The sequence below is a fragment of the Macaca fascicularis genome, chromosome 3, assembly GCF_037993035.2.
Source record: "Macaca fascicularis isolate 582-1 chromosome 3, T2T-MFA8v1.1".
Taxonomy (NCBI): domain Eukaryota; kingdom Metazoa; phylum Chordata; class Mammalia; order Primates; family Cercopithecidae; genus Macaca; species Macaca fascicularis.
In genome coordinates, this window is record NC_088377.1 from 15,170,157 (window position 1) to 15,187,731 (window position 17,575).

The 17,575-nt window shown below is 35.6% G+C and overlaps 1 protein-coding gene across 4 annotated transcripts in view; it reads left to right on the forward strand.

The window, feature by feature from the left end:
* SCAF4 (SR-related CTD associated factor 4) overlaps positions 1 to 17,575 on the forward strand; it is a 66,242-nt gene that overhangs the window by 22,936 nt on the left and 25,731 nt on the right. For 2 of the 4 annotated variants that reach the window (XM_005548828.5, XM_005548831.5), the window contains exons 2-13: positions 2,716 to 2,799; positions 3,607 to 3,651; positions 5,142 to 5,303; positions 6,715 to 6,850; positions 7,175 to 7,317; positions 7,896 to 8,072; positions 12,904 to 13,085; positions 13,432 to 13,534; positions 14,672 to 14,839; positions 15,364 to 15,449; positions 16,181 to 16,371; positions 17,127 to 17,227. In XM_005548828.5, coding sequence (XP_005548885.2) covers positions 2,716 to 2,799; positions 3,607 to 3,651; positions 5,142 to 5,303; positions 6,715 to 6,850; positions 7,175 to 7,317; positions 7,896 to 8,072; positions 12,904 to 13,085; positions 13,432 to 13,534; positions 14,672 to 14,839; positions 15,364 to 15,449; positions 16,181 to 16,371; positions 17,127 to 17,227 — 1,578 coding nt within the window. The remainder of the gene's footprint in view (positions 1 to 2,715; positions 2,800 to 3,606; positions 3,652 to 5,141; positions 5,304 to 6,714; positions 6,851 to 7,174; positions 7,318 to 7,895; positions 8,073 to 12,903; positions 13,086 to 13,431; positions 13,535 to 14,671; positions 14,840 to 15,363; positions 15,450 to 16,180; positions 16,372 to 17,126; positions 17,228 to 17,575) is intronic. The other 2 variants (XM_005548829.5, XM_074034142.1) reach the window with 1 other exon arrangement.

The following is a 17,575-nucleotide window of genomic DNA, read 5'->3' on the forward strand; positions in this document are numbered from 1 at the left end:
TCCTGACCCTCTTGACTTTCTACAGGGAAAGGCCCTTTATTGCTTCTACTTTATTATTAAAGATTTAATCTATCCAAAATATAGTAGTGTCTGAAGTGTTTGGCATGAATCACATTAAGAAGTGGTCTTGGCTCAGGAGGTTGAGAACAAGGAAGAGAGGGTTCCTAGTTTCTTCAGGATTTTTGCAGAAATCATTTAAGAGTTGTGGAGACAACCCAAGAATTAAATGTGTGTGAGCATGTTCATTCTTAAAACCCATGGGGTTTTTTTGTTTGGTTTTTGGTTTTTGGGTTTTTTGCATGCCCTTTCACTGTGTTAAGGTATAGAAAATAGAGCAATAATAAGCAACTGTCTTAATAGATTTTATAACAAAGAATATACCTTTTATAAATGTATGCTACATATTTATGAATCATGCAGTGTTGATTTTTTTAGAATTTGTATTTAAGTTGAAATATGTTAAATCGTTTCTTGCTGGTTTATATAATTTTAAGGATTTACTATTTCTTTTCTTTTCTTTTTTTTTAAAGACAGTCTCACTCTGTCGCCCAGCCTGGAGTGCAGTGGCGCAATCATGGCTTATTGCAACCTCCTCCTGGGTTCAAGCGGGTCTCCTGCCTCAGCCTCCCAAGTAGCTGGGACTACAGGCGCCTGCCACCATTTTGTATTTATAGTAGAGAGGGGGTTTCGCCATGTTGGCCTGGCTGGTCTCAAACTCCTGTCGTCAGGTGAGCCACTGCACCTGGCCTTACTATTTCTTTTTTTTTTTTTGAGACGGAGTCTCGCGCTGTGTCACCCAGGCTGGAGTGCAGTGGCGCGATCTCGGCTCACTGCAAGCTCCGCCTCCCAGGTTCACGCCATTCTCCTGCCTCAGCCTCCGAGTAGCTGGGACTACAGGCGCCCGCCACCACACCCGGCTAGTTTTTTGTATTTTTAGTAGAGACGGGGTTTCACCATGTTAGCCAGGATGGTCTCGATCTCCTGACCTCGTGATCCACCCGCCTCGGCCTCCCAAAGTGCTGGGATTACAGGCTTGAGCCACCGCGCCCGGCCACTATTTCTTTTCTAATTGCCTTTCAGTTAGCATTTTATTCTCAAAGAGAATTTTTTTATTACATTGGTAAAGGAAGTAATACAATGAAGAATCACAACCTTATTTAGGGAATCCTTTTATTAAAATGAATTCCTGTGTTCATATCTTAGTGTTTTCTCCATTTTCTGTATCTTATGGAAAATTATATTATTTTCTGCTTAAGTAGTTACCTGGTTTTTTATTGATTATATTTGGCATTCCATACCTTTTCTAAAATTGTTACTGATGTCTAGTTTTGAAAAGGTGTGAAAACTGTCTGAATTTTTAGGATACACTGCTAGGTGGGGCTGTTTACTCTGAGAAAACACTCGTGTTTTAGGCTAGCCTCTTAGCTAGTGGTCTGGTAAAAGTTCATACCCTAGGGCTCCATATTTGGAATATTGACATAAATTGAAAGAATGGAAATGTGATTTGTATGAGTTTCATAATGTTAGGAATCTCTGAAACTTCACAATATCTTTTGGAAGTGCCAGGTAAGTGTATGCTTATGGTTAAACCAAACAAAAACAGTAAGAAGCTAGATATGTTTCTTCATGTCAGGATTTTATCTTTATAACCCTCTATGGACTCTCCTTATGTTTTGGTTGGATTTAGCCCTTTGGGAGAAGTATGTGGTTAAGTCTCATGGAAGCACCTGATGGCTGTAGATTTACTGTTGTGAGATTTGTTAAATTTGGTTTTTATTTGTTTGTGCTTTTTGGAAACAAAATCTTGCTGTGTTGCCCAGGCTGGAGTGCAGTGACGCAGTCTTGGCTCACTGCAACCTCCACCTCCTGAGTAGCTGGGATTACAGGCGCATGCCACCACAGCCGGCTAATTTTTGTATATTTAGTAGAGACATTATAGGATATAAAAAGTAATTCCCCCATCTGTGGAATGTTAAGCAGACATCCAAGACAGTCAAAGCCTCCCGTAATACAACATCCCACACTCTTCTGGTTGTACCAAAAAATAACCAGTGAATGATTTTACCTCTTTAAAAAAAAAAAAAGCATTTATACATAAAAAGTGGGATGAAGGCACCACTGATAAGACATGGTATGTACTGAATAGAGTTGGCTTCTTTCTCTGGCGTCATCAGAGGCTGGACTCTCGTTGGTTTTAGTTTCTCCATTTTCTGCAGGTAAATCTTTAGTTTCTTGGTTAGTCACTTGAGCCTGTTTTCTCGTTGCTCCCCCTCCCTTTCCCTTTTGTTTGCACTTTTTTGTCTAAGGATTTATCCTTCTCTGCTGCTGTTTTTCAGCTTCATTTCCTCTTTGGCAGGAACAGGTTTAGCTGACAGCCATGCCAATTGCCTCTTGGGCTGTTTCTTCCCTACCCCTTCACCACCCCTTTGGCAAAGCTGACCTTCTTCTTGGGTATCATGGCAGTGGGGAGGGTGTGTGTTGGGTGCCTGCACACCAAGAGCCTTCGCAAAGCTGGGCTGCCTGGCCACCGAAGCTCTTCCTGCTGCCCTGGCTGCTAAGACCTCCCTCCCCACCCACCCCATTTGTATTTTCCAAGTGGTGATGCAGATATGTAGGAAAGGTGGTTATTTACTAGCCAAATAGTTAAACTTTATGTTTCAAAAGATTTTTTAAAGTGTTGTTTTGTGTTTTGTTTTTTTTTTTTTGTCTTTTAAGCTCTTTTCGCTTATGGATATGAAACCTCCCATCTCTAGAGCCAAGATGATTCTCATCACTAAAGCTGCTATTAAAGCTATTAAGGTAATGACAAAATAAATCAATTTGAGAAATGTTTTTGAAATTTTGAAAATATTTTTTACTTTTAAACATGAGAAGTCAACTTGTGAATTAATTCAGGCCTAAGTCAAAGAGCTCTAACCAGCCTTTGCTTAAGGTACATGATAAGCATACATTTGCATTGTAACGTATTGTTTCAAAGCAGTTTGGTTTTTGGCAGGGATAGGGGGACAGAGTCTCACTGTGTCGCCCAGGCTGGAATGCAATGGTGGGATCTCGGCTCACTGCAACTTCCCCCTCTCGGGTTCAAGTGATTCTCATGCCTGAGCCACCCAAGTAACTGGGATTACAGGTGTGCGCCACCATGCCCAGCCTCAAAGCAGTTTTTTTAAATTTTCACATATTCCTTTTCATAAACCAACTATTTAGCTTCGTTTTTATTTAAAGAGAAAAAATTCAAGCTCCATGAAATGAAGTGTCTTACCCAATATCACATTTTAAAATGTGACTTGTTTTAGAAACTACATTGTTTAGCTCTAATCCATTGGTTTTGTCCCATAAGGTTGCCAAATATTCTGCTTCATGAAGGTTTTTTGTTTTAAAATTTAAGAAAAAGGACCTTCTGTTTGGGGAATTTTTGTAGTTTTCTGTTTTTAGTTTTTCTCTGATTTGTTTTTTAAGATTTTTAAAAATTTTTGATTATGTGTTTCTCATGGTTCATTCAGTATTGATAATATTTAAATTATAGATTTCAGAGTTTTAAGTATTTTCTAATTATAGGAAATGCAGAAATATGTAAACTGAACAGTAATTTTCTCTTAATTCTTTCAGCTTTATAAGCATGTAGTTCAAATAGTAGAAAAGTTCATCAAAAAGGTAACTATCTCTCATTATTACCTCATTTTAGTTACAATATGATTTGTAATTGACTTCGTAAATTTTAACCTGGATGCTTGTTTCTAAAGCCACTTCATAAAAATGTAGTCACTAGAGGTTCTTTTTAATCACTAGAAGTTTATAAAAAACAAATTTTTAGCAGTACCATTAATTGGTACTTCACTTACTGTGAACTTAGCACTCAGCTCACAGCAGTTTCTTATGTGTTGGTCATGACCCTTCCCTAAACCTGAAGTGCTTACTCTACCCCTTGCCCTGACTGCTATTGAAGTTTAGGCATTTAACTCAGCTTTGAGTATTTCAAATGAAATTACTTTGTAAAGTTTTCCCAGTTTTTCCCTTTTCCCATCAGAATAAAATTTTCAGTTCAGTTGTCTGTTGTTTTACAACTGTGTGATTAGCATACATCTGTCTCAGTAGAAAATAGAGAACAGAGACTTAGTTCTTAACCCCTGACCTGGAGCAATGACATGTACCTACTAATCAGTGTTTATAAAAATGTCTCTAATCCATGGCCCTTGTATACTGGCTTAGGTATAAAAGTTAAAGCTCCAACAGGCAAAAAAAAAAAGGTTAGTAAACGCTTTGCATAGTAGTACATCAAAGTACAAATAAATAAAGTGGAAAAAATTACCTAGAGGCACTATCACCAAATTACTGCAATAGTTATTAATACATTTGGATTTATTTTTTATTTATGTACATGTACATTTATAAAAGTAAAAATGGATATAATACTGGTTGTTAGCCTGCTTTTCCCACAGAGTTTATCATAAACATTTGCAGAATACTCCTCTCTGCAGTTGTTACCATGATGCACGCAGCCATTTTCTGAGTTGTTTGACCTAATTTTTTTTTTTTTTTTTGCCATAAATTCCTAGATGTAGAATTGGTGGATTAAATAAGACTTTGCTTTTATTGCTAAATTGTCTTCCATAAAGGGTTATACCTGTTTCCACTACCACCAGGAATATATATAGGTGTCTATTTCTCTGCTTTTCTCTGCTGTTGTCAGTTTGGTTAGCCAAAAACAACTTCTCCTTTTTAATTTTTATTTGGTACTGTAATAGAATTAAAATTGATACATTTAAAAATGTTTCGTTAATTTTGAAAGGTAAAAATTACCTTTTTGAGCAGGATGAATTGTAGAGATTATCATAATAGGTGAATTTGTATGGAACTGGCTTAAGGATTGGTAAAGTAATGTCGATTTTGGTACATTGGGTGTAGGGAAGCAGAGAAATCAAAGAAGAGTAAAACCTTGGGGGTCAATAGTATCAAGAGAATAACCGTATAGACATGGGCAGTTTGACAAGTTAGCCGTTTGGAGAGCTGAAGCATTCAAGTAGTTTTTTAAAAAAAGCAACCTTTGGATGGATATAGAAAAGTTTCATAAATGTGAAAATAATGGGTGTCAAAGATTGTGACTTTGCTTTTTCTGTACTGATTTTACATCTTTATCCTTGCAGTGTAAACCAGAATACAAGGTTCCAGGATTATATGTAATTGACTCAATTGTGCGACAGTCTCGTCATCAGTTTGGAACTGATAAAGATGTTTTTGGGCCAAGATTCTCTAAAAACATAACCGCCACATTCCAATATTTATATCTTTGTCCATCTGAAGATAAGGTATAGTTAATTTTTAAACTAAAACTTGTATTCTTTTTAAAAAAAATTATTTTAAATGTATATTAGATATTTGGAGCCTACTGTATTTACTAGATAAGATTTTCGTATAGCGATGTCTGTGAGGTTGAAACAAAACACAGTTTTTTCTTCAGTAGTCATTTAATATTTATCTGTTTTCTTATGAGTTCTTCAGGATTATCAGTCATACTGTTGAAATATCACAAGAACAAAATTTATAGAATCAAAGAGTATAATAGTGGTTGCCAGGGACCAGGGGTAAGGGAAACATTAGGAGCTGCTAATCAGTGGTTTGACATTTCAGTTAAGCAAGATGAATAGGTTGTAGAGATCTGTTGAACAACCTTGTACCTATAGTTAACAGTTCTGTATTGTACACTTAAAATGTGCTAAGTGAGTGGATCTCAGTTAAGTGTTCTTACCACAGTAAAGTAAAATTTTTTAAAAATAACACAAAAGGAACATCATCTTTAAAGAAGGTATCATTGGAAAGATGTTCTTGTGTAGTTGAGTGAGGAAGAAATTGTGCAGTAGAAAAAGACAGCTATCATCTGATTGTTGGTTATTCCAGAAAGAAAGGTCCAATAACTGATGTTCTTCCCCAACATATAGAGATGCTAAAGCTTAAGTGGTATTCATTAGCAATCAGACTACAGTATTTAATTCCTTATATATATAGTTGGCTTTACAACATACTATATAAAAGTAGAAAAACATTACAGATATAGTAGCTGACTATAAGTAGGTGGGGGAATTATACTGGTAAACATACTCAGAATAATGAAGAACAGAGACATTTACAATAAACAGCATATAAATTTGAGTGTCATAGATGCTGTTTTTATATTCTTGGAAGAATGCTGTTATGGGAAAAATACACCCAAAACCAAGATGATTCCTTAAGTAAAAATAAAAGTTGTGCCCGTGAATAACATCTTCTCTGGATCTCCTTCATATTTACTTGGCCACGTAATTTAAATTTTGATTACAGGCCAGTTTCTTAAATATTTTAGCTGTTATAATTACTCTCAAGAAATTCTCCTTCATTTACTTCTTTAAGATAGCTTTTTTTTTTTTTTTTTTTTTTGTCAGTGATAGAGTTTCTTTGTAACCATAAGTAAAATAAAATGAAAATGTCAAATAATACATTTCTTTTTATTGTCTGGGTCTGTAGTCCCTCTCTGTTCCTTACTCTAGATGATACCACTGAAGAAAGACTAATTAGAGTAGTTTAACCAAGTTGTATTTCTGATTTTTTTTCACGTGTTTATGAAACACACATAGTATGGAAATATTAGCCTAGGGGTTTTCCTCTTTTTTTTTTTTTTGTAAGAGTTTAATAGGTTATTTATGCCAATATTTATTGTATATTTGTGTTCCCCATGCATAACAGAGTAAAATAGTTCGTGTGCTGAACCTTTGGCAAAAAAATGGAGTGTTCAAAATTGAAATTATTCAGCCTCTTTTGGACATGGCAGCAGGAACTAGTAATGCAGCCCCAGTAGCAGAAAGTGTTACCAATAATGAAGGTATGGTCAAATGTATCTGTGAGCTCACACAATGGCATAATTTTTTGCACATGAAACAGTCAGAGTTTATCTGTATTGATGGAATTTTTCTATAAGAAGGAAACTTGAGTTTACATCTTGGAAGGTACGATTTTCTTTCCATAATTCCTATTTATAATAAAGGTCTACTTTTCTGGTAGTTGTTACAGTATAAACTCTAGTGCCACAATCTATATATTTTATACTGTGTTAAATTGGATAAAATGTTATTTTAGCGAAGAAGCTTAATTAGGAAAACTCGCAGATTAACTTGTTTTTAGGTCTTAATGCCCTTTTCTTTTTTAGGCTCACCTCCACCTCCAGTAAAAGTTTCTTCTGAACCTCCCGCACAAGCCACTCCAAACTCCGTCCCAACTGTACCACAGTTGCCCAGCTCTGATGCTTTTGCTGCTGTGGCTCAGCTGTTTCAGACAACTCAAGGCCAACAGGTAAACCGTCTACTCAAAGGTGAAATTGTTTGCAGGACTAGGTACTGTTGTCACTTCTTGTTTTCTGTTCTTCATTAATAAGCACATTCAAAGGAGAAAATACATCTGCTTTTCAACTAGAAAAGCCTTCACGAGAAGTAATGTAGGAGTAATAGGGAAAACGTAGAAGTGATAAACAAGGGAACAACACACGACTTTAGAACTGCTAAGTGGCTCATGTTGCTCACAATTCTAGCATTTCTGATGGATTTCAAAATTATTTGTAATGGAGAGGATTTTTCCATTTTTCTAGAAAACTTATGCTTACCTTGTTCACAATTTAGTGTATTTTCTTTTCTCTTTGACCATCATCTTATATCATTGACATTGTCAGCATACATTTTTAACCTTAAGCAATGCCCATTGTATCTCTGTATATTCATTCACAACAAATTTAACCATTAGTAAAAGGATTTTTTCCCAATTTATTCTGTGCCTGTGCTACTTTGAATCACCTTTAAGACTTTTTTTATTAAATTAACTTTTGATAGTATGATTATACTTTGTTCTGTGATTTATTGGTTTTCCCATTCTTTAAGCTTCAGCAGATCCTTCAGACTTTTCAACAGCCTCCAAAACCACAGTCTCCTGCCCTTGACAATGCTGTGATGGCTCAGGTTCAGGCTATCACAGCTCAGTTAAAGACAACTCCTACACAACCATCTGAACAAAAAGCTGCTTTCCCCCCACCTGAACAGAAAACTGCATTTGACAAGGTATATTTCTCTCACATAACCCACTCCACCATTTATATCACTCAACTTGAATTATGGAAGTTATCCCTTCTGTGGATTGTGCATTATGTTGTTTTGTAATTTGAGAGATTTTCCCCCTCAACATCAAAACATCGATTATTTTCCCTGGTTTTAAATGTGATGTGTGCTCACTGCAAAAATTTCCAGGGTTTGAAGCTGAATTTGCTAGTGTAAAATGAAAAAAGTTAAAAAAAAATTAGGGAGTAAAGGAAACAGAAAATTCTTCATTAACCCCAGTACTTGGGGATTACTGTATAACATTTTGCCTTATATCTTTTCAGAATTAATTTCCTACAGATACATGCTTTTCTTTAATTGATTATAATACATACCCACTTGTTTTGGTGTTAATACTCTTATATCTTTTTTGTTGTTGTTAACGTTAATAGTGGATTTAGATCTACATTTTTACTGAATGCATGTAATACATAGTATTCCACTACACGAGCACATTACAGTTCAGCCATTCCACTACTAATAGACATTCAAATTGCTTTCAGTTTTTTGCTGTTAAAAACCCAGACAGCCAAGTGTGGTGACTCATGCCTATAGTCCCAACACTTTGGGAGGTCGAGAAGGGAGGATCTCATGAGCCCAGGAGTTTGAGACCAGCCTGGGCAACATAGTGAGACCCCGTCTGTGTTTATTTTTAATATATATGTGTGTGTATTAATAATGTATGGGTATTTTTAATATATAAAAATGTATAAAATATATTATTTTTAATATGTGTGTGTGCGTGCATTTTAACTTTAGTTACCATATGTATAATATGAGGGTTTGGGAACCAGCTGGGCATGGTCGCATCTGTAGCCCTAGCCACTCAGGATGCTGAGGTGGGAGGATTGCTTGGCCCCAGGAATTCAAAGCTGCAGTAAGCCATGATTGTGCCACTAGCCTGGGCAACAGAATGAGATCCTGTCTCTAAAAAACAAGCAGCAACAAAAAAGAGGATTTGAGTTAGGTCAGTGTCTTTCAGCTGCTCTATTGGGCCTGTGGTTTCTTAGGCATCTTTAAGAAGTTGCCACTAAGGATATGGATATGCTGAACAGCTTAGAGCTTCTCATTGAAATTTAACCCTAACAGCTTCACTCTTGTCTGTTTTATTTGGTTTATGACTTTGTAAAACATCATTTGACATTTCAGTTTTCACTGCAAAAAAACTCAAAAGTTTGAAAATCAGGACCGATGCCTTTGGTTTCATCATCTTTAAAATTTCTGATTCTGGCCGGGCGCGGTGGCTCAAGCCTGTAATCCCAGCACTTTGGGAGGCCGAGACGGGTGGATCACGAGGTCAGGAGATCGAGACCATCCTGGCTAACACGGTGAAACCCCGTCTCTATTAAGAAATACAAAAAACTAGCCGGGCGAGGTGGCGGGCGCCTGTAGTCCCAGCTACTCGGGAGGCTGAGGCTGGAGAATGGCGTGAACCCGGGAGGCGGAGCTTGCAGTGAGGTGAGATCCGGCCACTGCACTCCAGCCTGGGTGACAGAGCGAGACTCCGTCTCAAAAAAAAAAAAAAAAAAAAAAAAAAAAAAATTCTGATTCTTTCCAACATCCTAACTAGAAAAACAGAAGGACTTTATTGCCAATAGTCTAAATTAAAAATGTGCGTAGTAAATAACAGTTTTCATTATATCTTAATGATTTATGAGTGATGACTGATTAAACAAAAGTTGGATAAATTTTTTTGAGTAAAAAAGAAATATATACGTGTATGAAAAAAAAAACCAGGTAATACAGAAAGTTATAAAATAAGGGAAGAATTCCACACTGTAGATTTGAACAGATTTGTTTGTGTATATTCTTGCATACCTGTTTGCATGCGCATATGAACATAAATTCATATATTTGGTTTTATTAGTTTTTTGTTTTATGTTATGATTAGGAAAACTCATTTGTATTAAAAAAGAATTCTGTATTCTAGTAAGGTTTTTTTTTTATGATTGTCTGTTTAGTCCCTCTGGAATCTGTTGTAGAATATGGTTCAAGATAGTTAAACCTTTATATTTTTGAAAATAGCCAGTTCTCCCTCACTACTTTTTTATACACTAAATTCCCATATGTTTCTGTGTCTTACCTCTGGACACTGTTCTGTCCCACTAATATATTTGTTTATTTCTGCATCATCATTATTCTTGTAACAAGACTGTCTTTCATTTCCTGGTGTCCCATCTCTCCCCCTCCCACTTAACTGTTTTTCAAACTCTCCCTCATACTTTTTCCAACTTTATTCATTTATCATGAAGTGTATTAGTCAGGAGTTCCGGGGAAACAAAACCAGTAATTGTATCTACATCTGCATCTATCTAGATTGTTGAATGAAAGATAGGTTTGCCTTACGAAACTGGCTCACGCAATTGTAGGGGCTAGCAATTTTGAAATTTGTAGGGCAGGTCTGCAGGCTGGAAATTCAGGAGGCGTTAACATTGTAGGCCTGAGTCTGAATTTGCAGGATAGCAGACTAAAAACTCAGGGCAGGGTTTCTCTGTTGCACTGTTGAGGATAATTCCTTCTACCTCAGTTCTTATTTTTAATGCCTTCAACTGATTGATTGAGGCCCACTCATTATCAAGAGTAGTCTGCTTTACTCAGAGTCTACTGATTTAAATGTTACTCTCATCTAAAAAACACCTTCACAGCAACATCTAGGTTAGTGTTGGACGATACACTGAGCACTACATAACTTAGGTTGACACAAAATTAACCATCCCAGCATACTTTTCCAGATAAACTGGAAAACTCTATACATTTCTATGTCGGTGTATAGAATTCCTTTGAATTTATAGGTAAATTTAGGAAAAGCCATGATAGTGAGCATCTTTCTCTTATTAATGTGAATTCTAATTGCTCTAGTATTTAACCTTAAGTTGATTGGCCCGTAAGTTTAGAAAAAGGAATTCTGTGCTTTTCCTTTGACATAAAAGGTCTATTTCAGGCTTCTCACTGGAAATAATTTGTCTGTTTCAGCTGCTTTATAGATCTTCAGTTTCCTAAAAAGCAACTAAAATTTCTTTTTGGATAGACCCCATTTAAATTTTTTAATTGCTTCAACTATTTTTTTCAAAGCAGTATTCTTCAAACTTTAAAGAACATATTAGTATGTAATAAACCGTGAAGATCATAGGTTTTGTTTTTTGTAGGCAACTTTGACCAGATTTTAATTTTGGCTCCAATTACTTAAAGACTATCCTGTTGTTGAATTCATGTTTAGTGTTCAGTAGTGTAAAATAAAGATGGTAGTAAAAATATTTTATTGTTGCCATGAGGGTTAAATAAAAATGTGTGTAAAACAGCAAGGTACCTGGGCTATGATGGTTCCTGTTCAGAAAATACTAACTTGCTCATTTGTAAGAACTTTACTCACTTGGCCTAGAACTACAAAGAAAGAAACGTAAGTTAGCTCTATCCCAAAACACTCTTTACACTTAGTTTAGTCCTATATACTGTGTTGTCTAAGGACGGAACTTTCATTACTGATTCAGAAATCTGTTGTTCAATAAAGCAAAACCAGAATCTCTAGGCAGAACTATTTTTTCTTTTTCTTCTCTTTTTTTTTTTTTCCCCCCCGGATGGAGTCTCGTTCTGTCACTCTGGCTGGAGTGCAGTGGTGCAATCTCGGCTCACTGCAAGCTCCGCCTCCCGGGTTCATGCCATTCTCCTGCCTCAGCCTCCCGAGTAGCTGGGACTACAGGCGTCCACCACCTCGCCTAGCTAATTTTTTTATTTTTATTTTTAGTAGAGACGGGGTTTCACCGTGTTAGCCAGGATGGTCTCGATCTCCTGACCTCATGATCCGCCCGCCTCGGCCTCCCAAAGTGCTGGGATTACAGGCATGAGCCACCGCGCCCGGCCAGACAGAACTATTATAGAATGACACAAGTTTAGGAATTTAAGGAGCACAACTTGAAAGGAAAGATTGCTTATTGAAAGCCAGAGACTGAGGGCTCTCAAGTCGAAAGGACTAGTGTCTGCATCCTGATTCTACCATTCACTGAGTGTACAATCTTAATCATGTTTCTTAATCACCTGAGCCTTTGTTTTCTTGTTGTAATAAAGAAGAAACTATCTAAATTGCAGTGTTCTTGTGATGATGAAGTCTATATGATCTGATACACATTAGTAGGTATTTAATGCATTACCTTTTTTTCTGAATAAATCTTACTTAAAATTGTTCTTCTAGATATGTGATCTCATTAAGTCTCCTGAATTTTTTTTTAAATGAAAGTTTCTGGTAAGCTGTGAAGTTATGATAAAGAAGCAAATGAACCTTTCAGTGATCTGCTAGTGACTTTTTTATGTCCCTGCCGTTTTTTTGTTTCTTTATATTAGTATATTTTTGAGGAAGCAGTATATGGACACTTTTCTATATGCATTTATGGTGATTGGATAAGACAGTCTTTTTGTACATTTTATATTGACTGAAAATGTATACCCATTTTCATGTGCACGAAGTTCCAAACATTTTTAGTCTAGGGAAATGAGTATTTTAGAAAAACATGTATGCTGCTAAATTACTTGTGAAATACACCAATAGAAAATAGAAAGAAAGCACTGTACTTACAATTGAGGAAGGAAAACAGAATGAAAACATTGTGTGTTTTCCAAACTGGCATCTGTGTAAAAATTGTTTATATCTACAAACCAAGGTCCTTAGGGGCATGAGGGAAAATAAGATTGTGCTTGACATTGTGGGTTTCTAGATGGTGGTAAACATCCTTTTTTTCATGAAGTTTTTTGTGCAATGAATCAGTCTAAATTTTAAAATGAAATATTGACATAATTATTCCAGAAGTTGCTTGATAGATTTGACTATGATGATGAGCCAGAAGCTGTGGAAGAATCAAAGAAAGAGGATACCACTGCCGTTGCCACAACAGTACCTGCTGCTGCTGTGCCCCCTGCACCTACCGCCACTGTGCCTGCTGCTGCTGCACCCGCTGCTGCCTCTCCTCCTCCTCCACAGGCACCATTGTTAGTTTTTTTTTTATTCCTCAGCAGATAGAAAATTGGTAATAGTTGTAAGGCATAATCTAAGTAACATTTAGCAATGAAAACAATTTTCAGTGAAGTTGTTTTGTAAAATTTGTGGTATTAGTTTTCTCTTGAATGAGGAAGGGATCCTCTAAGATTTAAAACAAAAAATGGCTTTTATGTTGGGAATAATACTGAGTTTATAAATTAAATGTAATATATAGGTAAATATGTGGTTCAGTAAAATGTTGATTAATGACTCATGAACAACACTGTTTCTGTAGTTTAAGTGTGGCTGAGAAGCTTGTGCTTCTGAATGTGTAAAAGATTATCCACCTTTTTTTAGTGGCTTTCCTGGAGATGGCATGCAGCAGCCAGCATACACACAAAATATGGATCAGTTTCAGCCACGAATGATGGGAATACAACAGGATCCAATGCACCATCAGGTACAAGCATTTTTCTTGCAGTTGAAAGAAAGATCTATTCATTATAGAGTATATGGTTTACATTCCACAGAGCACTATGCAGCTATGTGATGGGCTGAGTCGTACTATAGCTCTGATCAAAGCTGTTAAACACATAACTGTTTTGAGTTGCTTTTTTTCTGTAATTAAAACGAGGATGCCAAAATCACATGCTCACATTTTAATAATAGGCATTTTAGTTAAAATAATTTAGAGATTACAGTTATATTTGAAGAAACCGACCTGTTTAGTTAGACAGCTTTTTCCCTTGGAAGGGCCTTTCTTCTGTAGTTTGTGTGGTTAGATACTTTAGAGAGCTCTGAGCTCTGAACATTCAGGAATATAGTTTGAAATCCGCAATAAAAGGAGCATACATAATACACTGGAGAGTTGCAGGAAGTTAGTAGAGATAAATTTGTTCCAGTAAATTTGTTCCAGTAAATTCTCTCATTGAGTGTTCTCTTAAATTTGGCTCTGTATCTAAATTATGGGGATGGGGTGGGAAGCATTTTTGTTATTTCAAGTGTTTAACCATTACTGAAAGTTCATAAATAATTTAGAAAGAATACTTAAAGCATTATATTTATAGTTTTATTTGTATTTAAATTGACATGCAGAAATATGTCAGACTGTAGTTTACTTTCATTATTATTATGATACTTTATTTGAAACTCTAAAAGTTGGGTATGTTGAAATTCCCCCTTGGTAAATTTTTTTAAAGTAATCCTAGGAGTCATTGCTTCTAGAAAGCCTTTTCCTCCCAAAAGGCTTAATTGTCGTTAAAGCTGAAAAAAGACCATTTGCAATAGAGTACTTCTGACTTGAAGTTCAGTTTATCACATTGCTTCCTTATGTAAATGAAGGTATTTCTTTAAATATTTAAAACTAAACCTGTGTGTTCGTAATTTTAAAAAGAGTTACAGGATTTTTAACCTATATACTTGGTATGTAACAATCCTTGCATGAAAATTGTACATAGGGAAATCGTTAAACAATGTTGAATGTCATTGTAACTTTTCCTTGATCAAAGTTTATTGAAGATATTTTAGTTTTATATAATAAAGGTTTTCCAAATTATTTTGATAGCTATTACTCATACACTTTCTTTAAAAATGAAAGGTTCCACTTCCTCCTAATGGACAAATGCCAGGATTTGGACTTCTTCCTACACCTCCATTTCCTCCCATGGCTCAGCCTGTGATTCCTCCAACTCCACCAGTGCAGCAGCCTTTCCAAGCTTCTTTTCAGGCACAGAATGAACCACTTACACAGAAGCCACATCAGCAGGTAAAATTTTATTCTCAGATAGTTGCATCTTTTTTTGTTGCCTTGACTTACATGCAGATTTCTCCTTATTTGCTTGCTGTCTTCATTTTTGAATATGAAGAAAGACCTGGGTACATATTAAACCCTCCCAGTGCTCCAAGTTTTTCATCTGGAAAGTGAACTTCTAATATTACCAACTTCCATAGGATTCTGTGAGGTTTGATATAGAGTGTTGAAGGCTTAACTAGTGCCTACTTCACTGCATTAGATGATGGTTTATTAAAATGGTATGTAATTTAAGCAAAATAACTTTACCAGAAGTAGAGAAATACTTCTTTTAATCTTTTAAACAGTATAAAAGTGGTTTTTGGGTTTTTTTTTCCCTAGTGATGGCCAGTTGTTGTTAAATTAGTAATTTGGTCCCAGGCAACCAAAAGAGAATTGCTTAAGGGCAGGACATTTTTAATGTAGCTTTTGTTAGATTTTGTCCTCTTGCCTTAATACTTTTTAAATTTCTCATTTTATCATGGTTTTTGTTTTTTAAGGAAATGGAAGTAGAACAACCTTGTATTCAAGACGTTAAGCGACATATGTCTGATAACAGAAAGTCAAGATCTAGGTCAGCATCCAGGTAATTTATAGAAAATGTTTTTTCCAACCCTGTGTGTCTTGGGGGACACAAATTAAAATTAGATTGGGTTATTTTCAGATATTCAGAGTGTTAGTAAAATAACAGTTGGTATATTTGTATTTGTATATGTGTGTAGAAGGGGACAGGTGAAGTATTGATTTAAAAAAAAAAATCTACATCATTTGTCTTACATTTTTTTCCCTGTATTTGAGTTGCTCAGATGTAATGGAACTTTGAAAATACAATTCTATACCATAGGTATAGAGTATGTGGTATTAGAAGAACTGTATTTTCAAAATTCCATTACAACTTCATCAGCCAGCAAAAGTGGAAAGATCACAGTAATGATGTAATTAGATAATGTTTTTAATTGCTGCAGAAAAGACTTTACTGAGAAGATAGATAACAGTAGTAGCAGTATATCTCAACCATGAAAATTAGCTACTCAAATTATAAGGATGTAATTTTGTATAGTACCGGAGGCACTGAAGATGACAGATACTTTTATTATATAAGCTGTCAACATTGTTTATTTTATTTAAATAATGCGCATGATTTCTAATTTGGGACATACTAAAATCTGTAAAATGAATTCTCGGCTATTGCATTCTTACGTATCCAAACATTAAATTACCTAGTTGTATTTTTTTTTTTTTTTTAATTAGTATGTGCTTATATTTTCTGGGTTTTGTCTATGTGCTATGTGTTCTCTCTTCTCTCGAAAACATTAGGTCACCAAAAAGGAGGCGATCTAGATCTGGTTCTAGATCTCGAAGGTCTCGTCATCGACGTTCTCGATCTCGGTCCAGGGATAGACGCCGACATTCTCCTCGATCTCGATCCCAAGAAAGACGGGATCGAGAAAAAGAGAGAGAACGTCGACAAAAAGGCCTCCCTCAAGTGAAACCAGAAACTGCAAGTGGTAACTCAACCTTTATATTCAAACCTCATGTACTGTTTTTTCATGTCTTAGGTTTAAAGTGTTTATAACTGTTAGCAAAGCTATAAAAGAAATGTTACCACTGTGTTTTTATTTGAAATACTGCTTTATTGTGCCTTGTTTATGCATTGATGTATCCCTTAGATTTGCTTTTGTACCTTAAACCAGCTATAAAGCAGCAGTAAGGAGTGAACCAAAAATTTACAGAATATATTCACTTGCATTATTTTCTGAATCTCATCAGATGTCTTCAGAATACATTTAGTAAGGTGTACTAGGCATATATTTGATATAAATTAGTAACTATTAAGATGACTAAGATTTTAATTTATAAAACGACTAGGGCATATGTAATATTTCTGATTCCATAAGGCTTATCACCTAGGACACAACATAAAAGAAAAACCATGAACACTTAAGAGTGGAGAAAGGACAGTTACATGTAACAAAGCACGTAGCTAGTTGGTAATCAAGAGAGTTGATGAAATCGTTAGATCCATCTGCAAAAAAGCCAGTTTTTTCCAGCTTTTATGTATACCTTTTACTATCCCAGTTCTCTTTCTGGAAGTACAATTGCAGATTTCTAGAATTTTTTAAATGTATGTGAGATTTACTATTTAAACTTGTGGTGGTGTAATATAGTTCATGAATATTTTGTGTAATGATTTTTTTATGTAAGCTGCAGTGCTACTCATTATCAAATGTGAATCTCTTTATGATTGTAATTTTATTTTAAGTTTGCAGTACTACCCTCTGGGTGGGACAGCTAGACAAAAGAACTACTCAGCAGGATGTTGCCAGTCTCTTGGAAGAGTTTGGTCCAATTGAATCAATTAATGTGAGTGTTTATTCAGTTATTTAAGTATGATGGACAAGTGTGATTAGTGTCATTTTATGAAATGAAGGACTTGAGACCAAAGTTATAATTTGCCCAGGTTTATAGATGTGACTAGAGTTTAGGTGCTCTTGAGTCCACGTTTAGAACTCTGTATTTAACATTTCTTAGAATTCTTTGTATTTAACATTTCTTGGATAATTAAGTTTAATTTCAAACATTTCTAGGTAAGTCTTTATTTAACAAAGCTTAGAGGACTCAGTTGAGACCCAGCTTGAATTGCCAACTTAGAAATGAATTTAACCTTACATAATAGAACATGGGGTGAGGGATGGGATTGTTGGAACTGCT